General features: G+C 34.0%; 1 protein-coding gene across 2 annotated transcripts in view; it reads left to right on the forward strand.

The window, feature by feature from the left end:
• Positions 1-19,125, forward strand: part of mertka (c-mer proto-oncogene tyrosine kinase a) — a 36,206-nt gene extending 17,081 nt beyond the window's left edge. For both annotated transcript variants that reach the window (XM_058795235.1, XM_058795236.1), the window contains exons 5-19: positions 418-504; positions 1,143-1,258; positions 1,581-1,761; positions 4,569-4,714; positions 9,498-9,630; positions 10,920-11,061; positions 12,654-12,742; positions 12,841-12,936; positions 13,019-13,099; positions 13,944-14,036; positions 14,228-14,346; positions 14,431-14,540; positions 15,999-16,158; positions 16,842-16,978; positions 17,904-19,125. In XM_058795235.1, the coding sequence (XP_058651218.1) occupies positions 418-504; positions 1,143-1,258; positions 1,581-1,761; positions 4,569-4,714; positions 9,498-9,630; positions 10,920-11,061; positions 12,654-12,742; positions 12,841-12,936; positions 13,019-13,099; positions 13,944-14,036; positions 14,228-14,346; positions 14,431-14,540; positions 15,999-16,158; positions 16,842-16,978; positions 17,904-18,345 (2,132 nt within the window). In that variant the 3' untranslated portion in view covers positions 18,346-19,125. The remainder of the gene's footprint in view (positions 1-417; positions 505-1,142; positions 1,259-1,580; positions 1,762-4,568; positions 4,715-9,497; positions 9,631-10,919; positions 11,062-12,653; positions 12,743-12,840; positions 12,937-13,018; positions 13,100-13,943; positions 14,037-14,227; positions 14,347-14,430; positions 14,541-15,998; positions 16,159-16,841; positions 16,979-17,903) is intronic.
• Positions 19,126-19,463: the final 338 nt, after the last annotated feature.

The following is a 19,463-nucleotide window of genomic DNA, read 5'->3' on the forward strand; positions in this document are numbered from 1 at the left end:
TTTACTGAAGGAAAAAAAAATTACATTTCAGGTGTCCGGTCACTTTTGACCGTGAAGACCATGAGTGTGACTCCCAAATAAGGACTGCATAAATTTCTTTAAAAAAAAATCACACTGTCCCTAAACCTTTAAACAATAGTGTGTAATGCTTAAAACTATCAGTAATAATAATAGTTAGCAAGCATCACTGAGTCTTCCCAAACAGGCTTCCATTTTCCAACCAAATGGGTCGTTCCTCCTGAAAATTAACACTATTGGTTGAGCTAGAAATTCATATGTTGGGCCAGTCAAACAAGTCAAAACAAGCGCGGTCTTTCATTCTTGAGGAAGTAAAAAAATAACAAAAAAACAGACAATAATTTTAGTATCTGCATATTAAAGTGAGATTGAAAATGTTACATTTTTTGTTCCATGCAGGTGTTGATGCGCCCACTCAGTACAGCTGTGAAGCTCACAATGAGAAAGGCCTCACAGTATCCAGAGAAGCTCACATCAATATCAAAGGTAAATCTGAGAACAGTGGAATTTTTAATATAATTTATTATTATATATTTTATTGTATTTTATCATATTATATTACATTATAAATTTATATTATATTATATATTACATTTTTTATTTCAATTTTAGTTTAATTTTAGATTTGTAAATGTTTCCATGTAAAACTTTAATTATTTTTATTTTCATTTTAGTTTACGTTCTTCATATTTATATTTTATTTCAATTTCATTTCAGTAAAAAAATAATAATAATAGTTTTAATTAAAGCTGCAGTCCGTAACTTTTTTTTGGTTAAAAATGATCCGAAATCAATATTTGAGCAAGTACATAACCAGCCAGTGTTCAAAACTATCGCCTTACTTTAGCCCGATTCACAACGGTTATCTTATAATAATGTTTTCTAATTTGAGTGGTACGGGTAGTTCACCTCAAAACATTAGATTCATCCGCGCTGGAGCCGTGCCAACTCACAACCCCAAGCAAGCGGGTTAATTCCGCAAGCAGCTTGCAATTCCAGGTTTTCAAACATAGATGGCGACAAAGAGGCAAAACTTACGGACTGCAGCTTTAACAATAACAGCACTATCCGAGAATCTTTTTCTCAAGCCTCATGTAGTTTCACATCCTTGATTAATTTTTCAGAGCTTCCTGACAAAGTGTCAAAGGTCACAGTAGTAAAACGTGAAGCCAACAAACTCCTCATAAGCTGGACGCCAGAACACGACGGCTTCTCTCCTCTCAGCACATGCTACATCACGGTAAAAAGGACTAAAGAATGAACACTACTTGTACAAGGCCAACGCACTGTGATGAAACCTCTCAGGAACATAGTGTTTCGTTCAGGATCTTGTTGTTTGGTGCTCAGAGCAAGTTTTCAACTCAAATTTTCACCTTTAAAGAAATGGTTATGACTCAGGTTTCTCCTTCAATATAAGATTTCACACCCATTTTAATGTCTTCCACATGGTAATGTAACAGCACACTTTCCAAACTAGAAGAAACACTGCTAAAATCTTTGATTGAATGATGACTGTCATTTCTGTAACAAATAATACATGTGTTATCCTTCATCTGTTCCAGGTGCGAGAGCTTTTGGAGCCAGGAAGCCCCACTGCTGCACACACCACACAAGTGCCTCCGTTCCAGTATGAAATCAGCAACCTCAAGGCCATGACCTGGTACAACATGAGTGTGTCCTGCACCAATGAGATCGGCCCGTCGCCACCCAGCGCCTGGGTCCAGAGCAACACCACAGAGGGCGGTGAGTCCTTCACATTCCTGGAGCAACTTCCCACATTCTTTGTAAATAAAACTACCATTGAAAGGGTTTAAATATTTTTTAAATGCGTTTCTTATGCTCACCAAGGGTGCATTTATTTGATCAAAAATACAATAAAATGTGTAATATTGTGAAATATTATTACAATTTCAAATAACTTTTTATCATTGTAATATATTGTGAAATGTAATTTATTCCTTTGATGAAAAGCTGAATTTTCAGCAGTCACATGATCCTTCACTGTAAAAAAAAAAAAAAAACGTTGACCTAACTCAAAAAAAATAAGGCAATGCTAATAATTTTTAACAATCCTCTTTCTTGTAGATTTATGTTTATTTTCAAAGCCTTCTACATAATATAGGTAGTATTTGCCTCTTAAAACTAAAGGCAAACATTTATGTTGTTAAACAAATGTATTAAACAAGTGTATTATACAGTACCTTAGCACACGATTGTCGAAAATATCCTCAGCACACGAAAATATGAACTCTGATCCACATAAGAGATAAGTGATAGTGACAACAGCAGCAGCAGCATAAATTAAGCCAGTCAAATTTAAAACAATGATAATATTTTCATAATAATTAACATGAAATGTTTTCAAGCTGCAATGCATGTAAAAATGTAAAATTGTTTGTTCAGATGACTCAATTTGAAAAGTTGGGAGAACATTTGGATATGTTGTGAGCAAAGACACGAGTATCTAAGTAAGGTAAACAAAACAACTTTTGCTAGCGACATGTTTAGAGTATTTTTGTTCAGTTCACACAAATTAAACTGACTTTTCCTACTAAAAATTCTTTATTCAGGCTGCTATTTTACATTGGTTGGTAGAACTTTTCGCAAGTTGGATTTTTTACAATGTTCAGCGGTCGTTCTAATGTTGTGATTTGCTTCTCAGGAAATATTTCTGATTATCAATGTTGAAAAAGTAAAATCGCTAATGTTAATTCTGCAAACTGGAAATGGAAGATTAAGTTGAGCGCATAAGAGTCGATATGAGAGAAGTACCATTTTGCTAATAATAGAAACTAGAAGACAATTACTGTAGTCTGCAATTACGTCTTTCACATCCAAGAGATTTTCGAATGCCAAATGGGAGTGACCTGGTTGTTAGAAATGCTTTTCTTATGGGGTGTGTCCGTGAAGGATTTCCTCTGTATCCTTAAAAAAAACAGTGAAGGATATTTTAAGTCACTGATAAGCACTGTGGTTTATGTCATACCATACTTATAATTTAATACAGTCTGAAATTGAGTTACTACTTAAGAAACATTACCAATATAGGTTTAATTTAGTTATTGTTCTTTACTCTTATTATTTTATTTATTTTGATATTATTATTATGTTTTGTTTGTTTGTTTGTTTCTAGTTTGTTACCATTTTAGTGCTTCATCTTAAAATTAGTTCAGTTAGTTTCCAAGGAAACACTTCTAAGTCTTCTAGACACTTCTAGTTTAAGTGTTTCATCTAATATTTATACTTTATTTCCTTTTAATTCAGTTAACAAAAATGTAGAATAAAATTCTCAGAATGGCTTTTTTTCTTTAGGATTTTTGCCTAGGAACCATTATTTCCATACATTTTATTTTATTATATTATTTTTTTATTATTTTGTTTTATGAAGGCCCTTTTATGCCTTCATATCCTTAACAATAAAATAATTTTCAAGAACAAGAAAAGGCCTTCTTACATAAAATTGTGTAATGTAATTTTTTGTTATTGGTTTTAAAGTAGTCTTTTTTTGGTCCATATTTTGCATGCTGCTCAAGAGATGATTTATCTGGAATGAAATGATGTAATCATGGCTGTAGCCAGCTATGAGGTCCGGACCTCAGTAAAATTTGTTCTCTGAATGACTAATTCACTGTTCAAAACTCCTCATATGAGTGTCTGCATGTATAATTCAGTTAAACAGTTTGCTAAAATGTTTAGCATCCGTGGTATGAAAATGATTGCTGCGGGATGCTTGCGGAGTGAACGAGGCTTGAGAGAGAGTTGCGAGTGATTTGCGTGTTGCCAGATACAACTATTATAAGCATCTTTAGACTTGTCTTTTCTACTTAATTTGACACTTTACAAAGATAATAAAGAGGGAATTCGCAGTTTAGGGTTTAGCGATGTCCTTAACTTAAAAGATTTCAACTAATTTCGGTTTATTTTTTGTTTTCATAACAATATCTGGAAACACTATCGCTGGCACTGAAACTGACAGTAATTACATTTTTATTTTTAAAAACGGACAGGTTATTGCTGACAGGATACCACATATTGTAAGGCAAAAAACATCATGATATTATCTGTCAGAAACCTTATCAATGCTATCAAAAACAGTAGCGTTTAACACTAGTACACAAATCTAGAACAAGTAGGTTACAGAATTAAATCAAATATGCAAACACTAGCCTTAAAGAAGTCTATGCAGTTTCATTCATTATAGTAGTTAAGTTTTCAAAAAACAAGCTAAAAACCTTCATGAGCGCTAGACAAAACTATAACGAAAACTATAACAGTAATATGAATAGTTGCATGAGTAATAAACAACTGATAAAATGATCCATCGCATAGTATTAACAAATTTTGATGCAATAAATATGGTATAGTAGACAAAAGCATCTTTCACAAACATCTACATGTCTGTCTCTTCTGAAGTGTTTAGTGTATATAATAGGTTGTATTTCCAGAGGTTATTATAGCACAAATCTTAACCCCACCCCAGACCTCACTCATTTTCAACCCCATGGATGTGATTAATGTAAGTTTAATTTTTATTGTTCCAAATTTTACAGTTCCATCAGAAGCTCCCCAAAACTTGACTGTTTACCTGAACAATTCCATGTTGATGATCCGATGGGAAGCTCCGCCCCCTGATAAGTTGAATGGAATCTTGCAAGGATACGATGTTACTATTAATCACGGAACACATACAAGCAAGGTTAGTAATTGGTTTGCCAATTGTGTTTTGTGTACTAACAAAACTGACTTTACTAAACATCAGTCACTGAGAAACAAAATCATCTCTTTCTCTTTTATGTCTGTTTTTATTTAGAAATCAGCTGAAAATGCTTAGAATCTCAGTGTTGTCACAGCTTGTATGTAGCGTTTACAAGAAATGTCACTAAATTTCTTAAATATTTTAAGATGCTTAAAAGAATCTCTTTGATATCAACATGAATTAAAGGAAAATATAAAAGGAAAACAGAGCATGTTTCAGATTCTGGAACTGGTCACTGCTTTTTAAGTTAAGTTAAGTTAGGTTAAGTTAAGTAGGTTAAGTTAAGTCAAAGTTTTTGTTCATAAAATTAAGTAATCTAAACCAAAAAAAATAACACTTGATTTAAAAAAAAAAAAAAAAAAATAGTATGGACTTTTTAAAAATACAAATCAACAAAATAACTTAAGCTTTAACTAAAATAAAAATATACAAATAAAATTAGTTCAAAACATTAAGCAAAACTATAATATCAGTGAAACTAAAATAACACTGGTTGCAACTGAAGTAAACATCCTCACATCTGTTCTGTCTGATGGAAAATAATTTAAGAGTCTTGTTGCTCTCAAAATAAGAGAAAAACCCCCAAAACAGATTTATAGTATCTAGATATCCTGTATGTAACCATTTATTTTTATTGCACAGTTCATCAACTTCTCCCAGGATGCTCAGAGCAGTGTTTTGCTTAGTATTGCTCAACAGACATGGTTCTTCGTTGGATCTGAGATCATAAAAAGTCACTTTAACCAGCTGTGAGGAAATTAGCTTGAGAATTTACAATAAAACAGCTGTTCTTGTTTCTAAGATGAAAGCGACGGTCTGAGATCATTAATTTTTACATTTTCCTTGGGCATGTCAGCCTGCTTGAGTTCAGCTGTGTTAATGAAAGCCCCAAGCAAATGTCTTCATTATGATGTTATGCTTTTATCTTTGCACATCAGTTTGCAACGTATGTTAATGCAATAATTCATCCAAAAATGAGAATTTGCTTAAAATGTACTCACCCCTTTATGCCATCTAAGATGTAGAGGAGTTTTTCTTCATCGGGTTTGGAGAAATGTAGCATTGCATCAGTGTCTCAGCAATGGATCCTCTGCAGTGAATGGGTGCCGTCAGAATGAGAGTCCAAACAGCTGATAAAAACATCTCAATAAGTAATCCACACCGCTCCAGTCCATCAATTAACATCTTCTGAAGCAAAAAGCCACATGTCAATCATTAAGGTGTTTTTATCTTTAAACCGTTGCTTCCAGCTAAAATGAGTCCTCTAACCATAATATTGCTTTACTTATTAAAACAGTCTAAAGCAGTTCTAAACGCATATGATGGTGGATTTTGATGTGAGAGGACAACTGGAGATGTGGAGACTTTTTCACTGGAGGAAGCCTTATTATGGACTATAGACTCGTATTTTAGCCAGAAGTGACGGTTTGAAGTTAAAACATCTTGATGATGGATTTGTTTCTTTCAAACATGCAGATTTTGGCTACATCATACATTAACTGATGGACTGGAGTGGTGTGGATTTTTGTGATGTTTTTATCAGCTGTTTGGACTCTCATTCTAACGGCACCCATTCACTGCAGAGCATCCATTGCTGAGCAAGTCATGCAATGCTAAATTTCTCCAAATCTGATGAAGAAACAAACTCATCTACATCTTGGATGGCCTGAGAATGAAGTATGTTTTTTTGGGTGAACTATTTGTGCAAAGGAGAAGTATGTCATTTCTCCAACACAAGTGCAATTGGAAAAATAATGACTATATATATAATATATAAATATTATTTAATTTCTTTTTAGCCCAGATCGGGTTGTTTGGGCAACTAGAATAGACATTTTTCAAGGTCAGGTGTGTAACAAGCTGCACTTGTTTATTACACCAAACATGTGCTTCTACTCACCTCTCAATGCCTTGTGTGGCCAGTGACTGATCATATGGGAGTGGTTTTGTTACAGCATGGCGTTTTAGACAATGTGTACTTCCTGTTTCTGTCCTGGTAGCAGGAAACCGACAGTGTGTGGCGAAGTCATTTGTTATTGTCCGTCTGTCATGACTCACCACTGAATGACCTGGAATTCAATGTCTGCGATTAACAATCTGCCGTGACTGACCTGTGTGATCTCACTCTGTGAACACAACAGTAACTGGAAATGAGTGTCATATGCATTCACGCTCACAGCTGCTCTCGGAACGACACCTGTTGCTTTCCTTCAACAAAATGACCAATTAGTTCGTCAAGCGATATCTGCTCATGGCATAGTGAATGATTTTGACCTACATTTATGTTTGGGTTTTTGGCAAACACTTGAATGTACACACAAAAGTTTGCTAGTTTTAATCTCATAACACTTTTCAAGAGCACGTACAGGGCAGTGTTGTTTTAGTATTATTTTATACTATTATAGTTTTGTTAATACTTTGAATTAGCTTTTATTTTTATATATATATATATATATATATAAAAATAAAGTTAATAATAATAGAACCTAAAAGTAATATTTAAAAGAAATATATAAATGAAAATAAAGTTGACAAAAAAAAAATAAAAATAAAAATAAAAATAATATATATATATATATATATTTTTTTTTTTTTTTTTTTGTCAACTTTATTTTCATTTATATATTTTTTTAAATATTACTTTTAGGTTCTATTTATTTTATTTAAACTTTAGTGTGTTATTTGTTTCCAGTTAGCAACTTTAGTGCTTCAACTTAAATTTGTTTCAGTTGGTGGCCAAGGCAACATTTCTATTATATTTAATTTTTTTGCACCTTTATTTTAATGAACAAAAATGTTTTTGATAGCTATTTTTAGTTAATGACAGCTCTGGTACAGGGTTTTATTTGATTTTGTTCTATTTTATTATTTTATTTTGCTTTCTTTTCTTTTATCTTTTATTTTGCTTTGCTTTGTTTTTGTTTTATTTATTTGATTTGATTTTGTTTTATTTGAACAAAGTCGTTGTATTGGTTTAGACCAAGTCCAAATACATATTTATTTCTTAAGTGCACTGCAGATCCTTAGATGATTGAGACAGTAATGCACTGCAGGAGGTGATCAGGTTTATATTCAGTATTAGGCTGGGTTTAAATATAACTGCTGAGTTTGCTTTTCTCACAGTAATCCTGGGTTCCTTCAACAAATGGAGGGCAAGGATGGAAAAACTTCAGGACCTGTATAAAACAGGAAGCAATTATGTGAGCTAGATGACCAGAAGTGGCTTATCGCAGTGGCTGGGCCAGGATTTAGTTTTTCTTTTTGGTTTGTTTTTCTTTCTAGCAACTATTTAACCTTAATATATTGTGTTGCTTCTCATGCATGGCCAACAGTAATGTGCATAAATTAAGGTAATCTTTAAAAAGTTCATCCCGAGACACCATGAGGACATTCGGGTTTATGATGTAAGGAAGGATTGACTAGGAAAACAAATTTAATTGCAGTGTAAATCTCTGAGCAGAGGCAGAGCAGACATTTACATGCAGAAATGAGTCGCAGGCACTCTAAATGCCCCTAAACCACACCGTGTACACTTCTCGGGGCCCCTAGAATAACTCACTTCTTGTTTTTGGAGAAGTGCAGATGCAGTTTTTCATTTGTGGATGTAAAAGTGACTGACAGCATGTGAAGACTCACTGACTCGTGTAAATGTCAGCATGTCTGAGAGATTTTGGGAACAGGAGTGATGGCATGGATGTGTCACATGCGTCTCTCTGTGTTTGTGTGTGTTAAACTTCCTGCATCCTGCAAGCACATGGCTCACCGAAAACAGCTTCTCTTTTTCTTTCTTTTCTTTCATCCAGCCTCTTAAGTTTTGTTTTTACACTGTTTTTGGTGTGATTTCACACAAAAGGGTTTTCTTTCCTGTAATACTAAACTATTTCCTTAATATGAATTTTGTTTTGAGTGCGATATTGTAAAATCCTGAATTGAAAGAGGAAGAATGACTTGATGCTGTCCTTGAGTGGCCTATACCATTTGAAAATGCTGCTGTGATGTTTAACTCATGATGCTGTGTAACTAGTTTAACCCTGTAAAGCCTGACATGAAATAATAGTCAGAAAAATCTCATTTTTTGAAATAAAATAGTTCACCTTTAGACAAAATATAGCAGAAATGAAACAGAAGTTTCATTTTTTTTGAGTGTCATATTTGGTACATCAAGCTTTTATGGCTCATATAATATGATATAGTGAAAATATGGAGCTTGAGAAACAAAAAGCACATCAATTTTATTCAGAGGCCTAAACTGAGTATGCAGTTTGGTGCAGATGCTGATATTTATATGACCAAAAACATGAAATTCTGATAGCTTGTAATGTAAATCTATGAGATCTTTATAACAATATAGAAGATACTTACATAAAATGCATGTAAATGTACGTATATTTAAATGCTCGGTTTTATGATCAAAACATAATGCAATGTAGTACAATGATGAGTAAGAGATGAACAAATAAATGTTCCCCAAAAGCCTGATGATCATATTTGATGCTCACATTTCATCATGATTTTTCAAAAAATATATATGGATATATATGGGTAAAGTAAATTTAAAGTTGCTTCAGTCTGAATACCAAACTAGTATAAGCCAGCTTGAACTAGCATGGAGATTCACGCCAGTCTGTGCTAGACTTTTGACCATACAATGATTAAAAACATTCTCGTTTTGTTCTGCAGGTTATATATATATGTAAAGTCTGTGTGAAAATGTGTGTTTTAGATTCACAGCATCACCACAGAGGCCGCGGTGACGCTGCAGGTGTTCAACACCACATACAATGTGGAGGTGGTGGCCTGCACTCAGAGCGGCTGTGGGACCAAACGATCTCGCTACTGGCTCTTTGTAGGCGCTGGTGAGTAGATGCAAGAACCTTTCCCTATTAGAATGATGCAACACAATACTGCGAAGCAGTGAAACTGAACGAACGAATGAATAAATAAATCCACAGTGGACCACAGTTACCTTGGACAATAGTCAATTATACAGAAAAGGATCAAGAAATACATTCAATTAAAAAAAAAAAACAATAATAAAAAATAAAATAAAATAAAATAAATATATATATATATATATATATATATATATATATATATATATATATATATATATATATATATACACACACACACACACACACACACACACACACACACACACACACACACACACACATATATATATATATATTATATTTGTATTTATTGTATGTATTTCTTAATCATTTTCTGTATAATTGACTATTGTCCAAGGTAACTGTGGTCCACTGTGGATTTATTATTTTTGTTTGGTGTTTTGATTTTTATTATTTAATTTATATTTATATATTTTATATCATTGATATTATTGTTTTATTTTTCTTATTTATTTAATGTATTTTTTGATTATTTTGACTATTGTCCCAGGTAACTGATATGTGCGGTGGATTTCTTTATATTTTCATTCCATTTTTATTATGTTATTTTTATTTATTCATTTATTATTACTTAAAAAGATCCTTTAAATGCATTCATATTTTTGCCAAGTCTAGACGAGAAAAATAACAGCTTTCCTGCAATTACCATCTTAACAGTCTAGCCCATGGCACTAATGCAGTTCCTGGAATCAGTTTTTAATAAAATATATTTTTTGATACTCAAAAGCACAGCAGGAAACCTGAATTACTGCTTTACTCAGGAAGGCATCCTGTTGAAACTCATCTTGATTTGCAAATTAATTGCAGTTCATACATGCATATATTCCCCTAAGAAACATTTCCAGTTGATTATAAAGTTTAAAAACCTCTTTAAATATGCAGTCAATTAAATACAAATAGCCTTGGAGCAGTCAAGAGGGATTTTTGTTTGGGACAACCAAATGCTTACGCAGTTAAACAGCTGAAGTTAAATCACTCTTGTGTGATCTCAATATTTTGGACCAAAATGGGGTCATAAACAAAGGGCACACGAGTTACCATATAAAAAAACTCAAGCTGCTGAACTGAGCTTTGGGATAAAAAGCCATTAGTGAGATTCAACAGGAGTACGAAACATAGAGGATAATAAAACATTGGCCAATACATTTTGCTGACCTTAATTAAAAGTACATATGCCAACCTATTTGTTAATGCTGTTGTTTATTAATGCATGTGTGTTTTGCTTTCAGAATTGCCCGAGTCTCCATCCTCGACTCCGATTCCCAGTCGTCCCGACTCTGCGTACATCATTCTTGGAGTTGTTTGCAGTTTCTGTCTGTTGATGATAGTGATGTTCGTGGCCATGTGGTTGCACAACCGCTCTTCTTTGTGGTAAGTTGTCTGTCATTTCTCCTTTTCTTAGTCAACATGAAATCAAAATTGTTTATTTGACTAGTTCCTGGTCTTATTGTGCATGATTCATCAAAAAAAAAAAAAAAAAAAATATATATATATATATATAATATATAAAATTATATAACATATACATGACAGAAATTAACAAAATAAAAAATACAGAAAATGATCGAGAAATCCATTAAATAAATAAAATAATATAAAAAAATTGAAATTAAATCCAGACGAATCCTGGTTAATAGAATCAAGTCCTGTCTTTTTTTTCCCACCTGTTTCTTTGGGTTGCAGATGCATTTAATTGCTTTCTTCAGCGTCTGTATGCATTTGTTTCCCTTGTTGTTCAGTTTTGTTCTGAAAAGCATTTTGCAATCCATGCACTTCATTTTATCACTTGAGATTTACTTGCTGTAATTATTGTTAAATCTCACTGTGCTGTGTGATTTTCAGACGTCTGAAAAACAAGGGCTATTTTAGAGACCAGAGTATGTTCTTCTTAATGTACTTAGGGAAAGAAATTGAAGGCTTCAGGAACAAAAAGTAGGGGGAAAGTTGGTCTGTAAAAACAGTATGGCTTCTTAGTAAAACAAAATTATGGAGGACCGAGTTGGCCAAAGCAGCGCTGAGCAGAGTTTCAAATTACATCTGGTTGTTTGCAAGGGAGACTAACAACATCTCCTCCTTCATTCTCTGGAATCCTTTAACAACTTCTGGCTGACTGTGACCATAGTTTGCAGTGGGGGTTGTAGTGGTCTTGTGGTTAAAGATCCACTACGTTACTAACCAAATGTTAACTGTTCAAGGTCCTTTAGGCTGCATCCAAAATTGCTGCAAATGTGGCGAAAATAAATCTAATCTGCATTGAAGACAGATGACAATGTCTAGTTAAAGGCAAACATTCACAAAGTTTGAAATCCTTCAGTTCAGCACTGCATTTCATTTCTGTTGCATTTTAAGAGTCAGTAGATTTCTAGTCATTTTTTGTAGTCTGTAGTAGCTTCTCCTTTGCTAAAAAGAGCGGCTTAGACCAGCATGAAATTTTGTGGTTTTTGCTTTGTTATTGTTGATTTTGTGCTGATATAGCTGGTTGATTTACGTCAGTCGACTAGCACGTGTTTTTTTTTTTTTTTTTTTTTGGTGAAGCTTGTTGCATTGTACTGGTTTAGTCTTGCTTTCTGAAACAAATTAACAAAAGTTTGTTTAAAACGGAAACATTTCTTCCAGTGGGACAAGAAATATAATATTAATTCAAAGGGAAAACAAGTTTATTTTTCTTACACCACTGGCAGAATTTATTTATTTAGCTTAAACGTACTTAATTGTATTTATTCTATTCTATTTATTTATTTATTTCCAGAAAAAGGCATATTATGTCATTTTACTTTTCAAGTTAATGGATCTTGATTAAGGAACGTTTAGAGTTTTGTACTGGAAAAGAAAAAGATAATACTAAGTAGGAAAATCATTTAGCTGAAAATCACAACATGTAACATGTTTGTTTTTGGACTGTGTATTGCTGTGGTTGTCATGTCTGTTTATGTATAAATGTGCATCACTGGCGCCCTCTACAGGTGTTTGTTTGGACCTGATGATAAACTCACTCCAAACGTTGAGTACAGACCTCAGAGATCCTACAACCGCTCAGCCATCGAAATCACACGTACGTCATGCATTATTAGTGTTATTATCACTTGCCTGTATCCAGTTTCCAAAAAAGTATATGTTATAGATTATGAAGTATTTTTTTCATTCTCTTAGTTGCCAGTCTGGGCATTAGCAGTGAGCTTCAGGCCAAACTCCAGGACGTGATGATCATGAGGAACCTGCTGTCCATCGGTAAAGTCCTGGGAGAAGGTGAGGACGCAGTCTGGTGTGGGTTAGTGTTGTGGTGCAGCTCGTGTCAGATGAACATAATGACCTGACGTCTCTCTTACAGGGGAGTTTGGATCCGTGATGGAGGGGCATCTCAGAAAACCTGATGGAACCTCGGAAAAAGTTGCTGTCAAGACCATGAAATGTGAGTTCATTTTTTTTTTGGTTTCAAAAATGAAAATTATTTTATTTTCTGTTTATTAGGTATTTTATTTAAAAAGTTTTTTATTACATTTATTATTATTATTGTCATTGTTGTTTTAAATATATGTACGTTTTAAGTATTATTTATTTTACATTATTTTCAAAAATGTTTCACATATAATAATAATAATAATAATAATATTATTATTTTAAATATTTAAGTTTCACGTTTTATATAAAATTATTTAGAAAAAGTATTTTTTTATTTTACATTTTTCAATTATTATTTCTTGCATGTTTTATTTTTGCATGTTGTAATTCATTACAATATTAGTTATTACCATATTTGCACCTAGAGATTTTTTTTTTAGGTTGATTTTCATTTTTTACTTATGAGAGAATCTTATTAATTTATGTAAAGAACTTAATTTAAATAAATTCATCAAAATTCATTCTCACTATAACCAATTGTGAGTGTTCCTTAAACTCAAATCAACATCTAATACAAAAGTGTCGTAAATTGTCATTAAATAATAAATATTACTGTGCATCTTTCGTGACTCAATGGTGGAACGTTTTTACTCTGGATATTGATTAAAACACTGTTTTAGGATTTTGCTGTATTCTTTGTTGTGTGTTTTTAGAGCTGATTTTATTTTATACTGTATTAGCCACATTCAACACTTGCCTCAAGTAGCATGAACTAATCTGAGAGCTACCTTATCTTTACAAGGGTCTGCAAAGGCACTAAACTTATATTTAATGAAATATCTGTATAACTAGACATGCAAAAAGAGAATCAAATAAAAGATATGAAATAAATCATTGATTTCTGCCTCTTTCAGTGGAAAGCTTCTCCCAGAGAGAGATTGAAGAGTTTCTGAATGAAGCTGCTTGCATGAAGGATTTTCACCATCCTAACGTCATCAGACTGTTGGGTAAGAAACATGCCTGAATGCTCATTATGATCAAACAGAATAAAACATCTGATATATATATATATATATATATATATATATATATATATATATATGAAATAGTGTTCAAATCCATAATGTGTTCAGAAAATGATGTCAAAGCATATGCCTTATTATAAATCTTTTGCTCTAATGTTGTTTTGTTCACACAGGTGTTTGTTTAGAGGTTATTTCAGGCCACTTTCCCAAACCGATGGTTGTGCTTCCCTTCATGAAGTATGGAGACCTGCACAGCTTCCTCCTTCTCTCCCGTCTCAATGAAGATCCTGTGGTAAGATGGCAAAGAAACAACAATACTGTTTGTCTACAAAATAGTACTATGATGGTCTAATAGGATGGTGTGTTGTATTTCCAGTATCTGCCTACACAAATGCTCCTGAAGTTCATGATTGACATCGCTCTGGGAATGGAGTATCTCAGCGGCAGAAACTTCCTCCACCGGGACCTGGCAGCACGCAACTGCATGTACGTGTCCTGAACTTACACTCTCCTGTACACTTTAGTCAGGGAAGCATCAAGAAATAAAGATATTATTAAAATTAGAATGATTTCTGAAGGATCATGTGACACTGATGACTGGAGTAATGATGCTGAAAATTCAGCTTTGATCACAGAAATAAATTACATTTTAAAATATGTCCACATAGGAAACAGTCATTTTAATTTGGCAAGGCAAGTTTATTTATATTGCACATTTCATACACAATGGTAATTCAAAGTGCTTTACATAAAAGGAAGTGAAATAGTCATTAAAAATAATAATAAGGAATTAAAAATAATAATAATCACAACAATAAAAACAAAGTGATTTAAACATTTATTTAAAAAGAATTTAAAACATTTAAGAATAGAAAATGATTATACATAGTGCAATCAGTTCAGACGTAGCACAGTGCTCATTTAACAAATGCACAGCTAAACAGATGAGTTTTGAGTCTGGATTTAAATGTGGCTAATGTTTTAGCACATCTGATCTCTTCTGGAAGCTGGTTCCAACTGCGGGCGGCATAATAGCTAAAAGCAGACTCCCCTTGTTTTGTGTGAACCCTTGGTATTTCTAACTGACTCGATCCTAATGATCTGTTAGGTTTATATTCAGTGAGCATATCTCCAATGTATTTAGGTCCTAGGCCATTTAGAGATTTATAAACGAGTAAAAGTACTTTAAAATCAATCCTAAATGTAACTGGAAGCCAGTGTAAGGACCTGAGGACTGGTGTAATATGCTCAGATTTTCTGGTTCTAGTCAGAATCCTGGCAGCAGCGTTCTGGATGAGCTGCAGCTGTCTAATGGTCTTCTTTGGATGGCCGGTGAGGAGACCATTACAATAATCCACCCTGCTGGTGATAAAGGCATGAACAAGTTTCTCCAAGTCTTGACTGGAAACAAAACATCTAATTCTTGCAATGTTTTTGAGATGATAGTATGCTGATTTAGTTACTGCTTTGACATGACTATTAAAACTAAGGTCTGTCTCCAGAATCACCCCAAGATTTTTTGACTTGGTTTTTAGTTGTTTGACCCCTAGAGTCAAGGTATGCATTCACCTTGAGAACTTCATCTTTGTTTCCAAATGCAATGACTTCAGTTTTCTCCTTGTTTAACTGAAGAAAGTTCTGGCACATCCAACAGTTTATTTCATCAATGCATTGGCAGAGGGAGTCAATGGGGCTGTAGTCATTTGGAGATAAGGCTGGGTAAATCTGGGTATCATCAGCATAGCTGTGATAGGCAATCATTATTTGCAATAATATTTCACATTATTATTAATTTTATTGTATTTTTAATCAAATAAATGCAGCCTTGGTGAGCAGAAGGGAGAGCAGAAATGCTTGTAACAGTTAAGGGGATTTTGTAACTGTTTATTTGAACCTTTGAAGTCTCTGTGTTTTTTTAAGCAATTTACATTTTATTTCATGCAGGTTACGTGATGATATGAGCGTGTGTGTTGCTGATTTTGGTCTGTCAAAGAAAATCTACAGTGGTGACTATTACAGACAGGGCCGGATAGCCAAGATGCCTGTCAAATGGATCGCTGTGGAAAGCCTCGCTGACAGAGTCTTCACGGTGAAAAGTGACGTGGTAGGAACTGTCATCACAGCCATCTTCATTCTTCTGTTTCATCCAAATTTATCAGTCTCTACAACTGATCAGTTAACTTTGTAGTTCATTCTATTTTACACAAACTACCATTCAAAAGTTTCTTAAAGGGTTACTACTCAATATGAGGGTGAGTAATAATGACAACATTTTCATTTTTGGGTGGAGTAACCACTAAGGCTGCATTTATTTAATCAAAAATACAGTAAAAATTTATATTCTGAAATTTTATTTCAACTTAAAATAACTGTTTTCTAATATATTGTAAAATGTAATTTATTTCTGTGATGCAAAGCTGAATTTTCAACATCATTACCCAGTCTTCAGTGTCACATGATCCTTCAGAAATCATTCTAATATGCTGATTTGCTGCTCAAGAAACACATTTATCATTATTATCAACAGTTGTGCTGCTTTGCAATCTTTTTTTTTTTTTTCAGGATTCTTTGAATAGAAAGTTCAAAAGAACAGCATTTATTTGAAATATAAATCTTTTGTAACATTATAAAGGTTCTTACTGCCACTTTTGATCATTTTAAGGAATCCATTCTGAATAAAAATTTAAATCATACTGACCTTATACTTTTTAACTGTTTTTGGTGGTTTGTTTTGCAGAAGGTCTACAGCAGTTGTTGATGTTTGTTATCTCTTAATGTCCTTTTTAGTGGGCGTTTGGAGTGACCATGTGGGAAATAGCCACTCGAGGAATGACCCCGTACCCTGGCGTACAAAACCATGAGATTTACGATTATCTCCTTGAGGGAAACCGGCTGAAACAACCGAGCGACTGTCTGGATGAACTGTGAGTTTGTTTTAAAACTGTGTTCAAAATGACCATGATGTCCAGCATGTGAGCTGCTCATATCCACTACAAAAATGTTAATAAAATTAACAACACTCCCCTTTTTAGTACGAGATTAATTTAATGAAAATATGTATTTTATGCAATTTTGCTGACAAAATACAAAAACAGGCAAAAATACTGATTAACCCTTTAAAGCCTGACATATAAAATATAAATATAAATACAATATATAAAGTTTATTGAACCTTTAGACAAAATCCAAAAAAGTTTGCCTGTGTTTTTTGTTGAGTTTGATATTTGATACATCAGGCTTTTATGGCTCATATATGATATAGAGAGAATATTGAGAAAAAAACAGCTCTGTTTTATTCATAGGCTCAAACATTTGGTGCAGATGCTAATATTTATATGGCCTGAAATTCTGTTGCTTGTAATGTAAATCAATGAGATCTTTGTAACAGGATAGCAGTCTATGTACATAAAATGATAAATATCATTCAGTCACTCTCAATAATATCTTAGTAAGATGATATTCATAGTACTTAGTCTTATGATCAAATCATACAATGCAATGCAATACAATGATGATTGAGAGATGAACAAATAAACATTCTTCAAAAGCCTGATGATCATATTTGATACTCACTCACATTTTCACAAGTTATTCTTATGTTTACTTTACTACAGCAAAAAGACACGTGAAGCACAACATGATGGTGGACATTTGTGCAATTATACTAAAAGATCTTTCACTTGCTAAAAAACTCCGTCAGATGACAGAATGCATGTAGTAAATTGTGTTTTGAATCTGCTGCTAATTTATAGGCCTTTGTATTTAAAATATGGTATGGTAGGCTTCATAGGTTTAATGTTTTTCAGTACATTTGAATCTCATAACACGTCCTGTACTCTTGTGTTTCAGGTATGACATCATGTTCAGCTGCTGGAGCGCTGATCCGGTGGACCGACCCAACTTCACACAGGTTAGGAAGAGGCTGGAGAGTCTGGCAGGGAAGCTTCCCGCGGTTTCCAGCAGAAAAGACATCATCTACATCAACACCAGCTTCCCTGAGGAGGAAGAGGAGTTACCCGACGTGGCGGTGGAGGGCCCTGTGCTCACATCCTCACCCTCCTGCAGTCACCAAACCATGGACACGTCAGTAGTGACAGCGGACGTTCACAAGAGCACAGACGCAGAGGACGACCGGTACGTTGTCGTGGTTTCCTCCGGGGAACATGCGGCGAGAAGCACTGTAGATATGCCACTGTTGAATCAAAGACTCTCAGAACAGGACAGCGAAGAAACGGTCAGGGACGTGACGGCGACGCAGCAAACATCGAGTGACACCACACGCTTGCTCTGATGGGAAGTTGAAACGCATCAGAAAATTGACTATGCTCAAAGTATATTTTGTCAAAAAACTGAATTAATAATGATTTTAATCGAACAGGTTTCTTGAACACCCATCTGCCATTGTTGGACAAACAGTGCCAAACTCACACCATTGGTCGAGTTAAAGGAATAGTTCACCCAAAAATGAAACTTTACCCACCCTCAGGCCATTCAAGATGTGTATGAGTTTTGTTCTTCATCAAAATTAAAATGTAGCACTGCATCACTTGCTCACCAGTGGATCCTCTGCAGTGAATGGGTGCCGTCAGAATGAGAGTCCAAACAGCTGATAAAAACATCACAATAATCCACACCAACACCAGTCCATCAGTAAACATCTTGAGAAGTGAAAAGCTGCGTGTTTGTAAGAAACAAATCCATCATTAAGGCATATTTGTTTAGATCAGTTTTGGGCTATTTTAGCTCATAAACAGTGCTTGATCTGTGCGTATTTCTCTCCTGATTCAGACCAGACAACTTTTTTACTGGAGAAAGGAATATTATGGATTCGTATTTTAGACAGAAGCAATGATTTGAAGTTAAAAACATCTTAATCGATTTGTTAATGACAGACATGCCGTTTATGAATTAACTTGAATTATTGTGATGTTTGGACTATAATTCTGACGGCACCCATTCACTGCAGATGATCCATTGTTGAGCAAATAATGCATTATATTTATGTAATAACATTTCACAATATTACTGTTTTTACTGTATTTTGGTCAAATAAATGCAGCCTTGATGAGCAGACGAGACATTTCAAAATAATTTAAAAATCTTACCAACTCCAAACATTTGAAGAGCAGTGTATGCAAATTTCTATGGCAACAAATACCTGATTTCATGTCTTGCAAAATGTCAAAAAAAAAATCTTGTCTGTTTGCCCTCATACAGCATTTCACAGTTGCACAGAAACAGGATGGAACCCTAAACTCACCTGGTGGGCCCTGTCTTGAAAGCTTTACCATGGTGTTGTTTTTGCCTTAATGCATGTTGAAGTACAGACCGCAAAACTGTGATGCTGTTTTTTCTGAAGTGATGAAGAGACTATTAGGTATATAATGTAATGGTCTTCAGGAGTTGTAA

This window comes from Onychostoma macrolepis, chromosome 13 (assembly GCF_012432095.1).
Source record: "Onychostoma macrolepis isolate SWU-2019 chromosome 13, ASM1243209v1, whole genome shotgun sequence".
Lineage (NCBI taxonomy): Eukaryota > Metazoa > Chordata > Actinopteri > Cypriniformes > Cyprinidae > Onychostoma > Onychostoma macrolepis.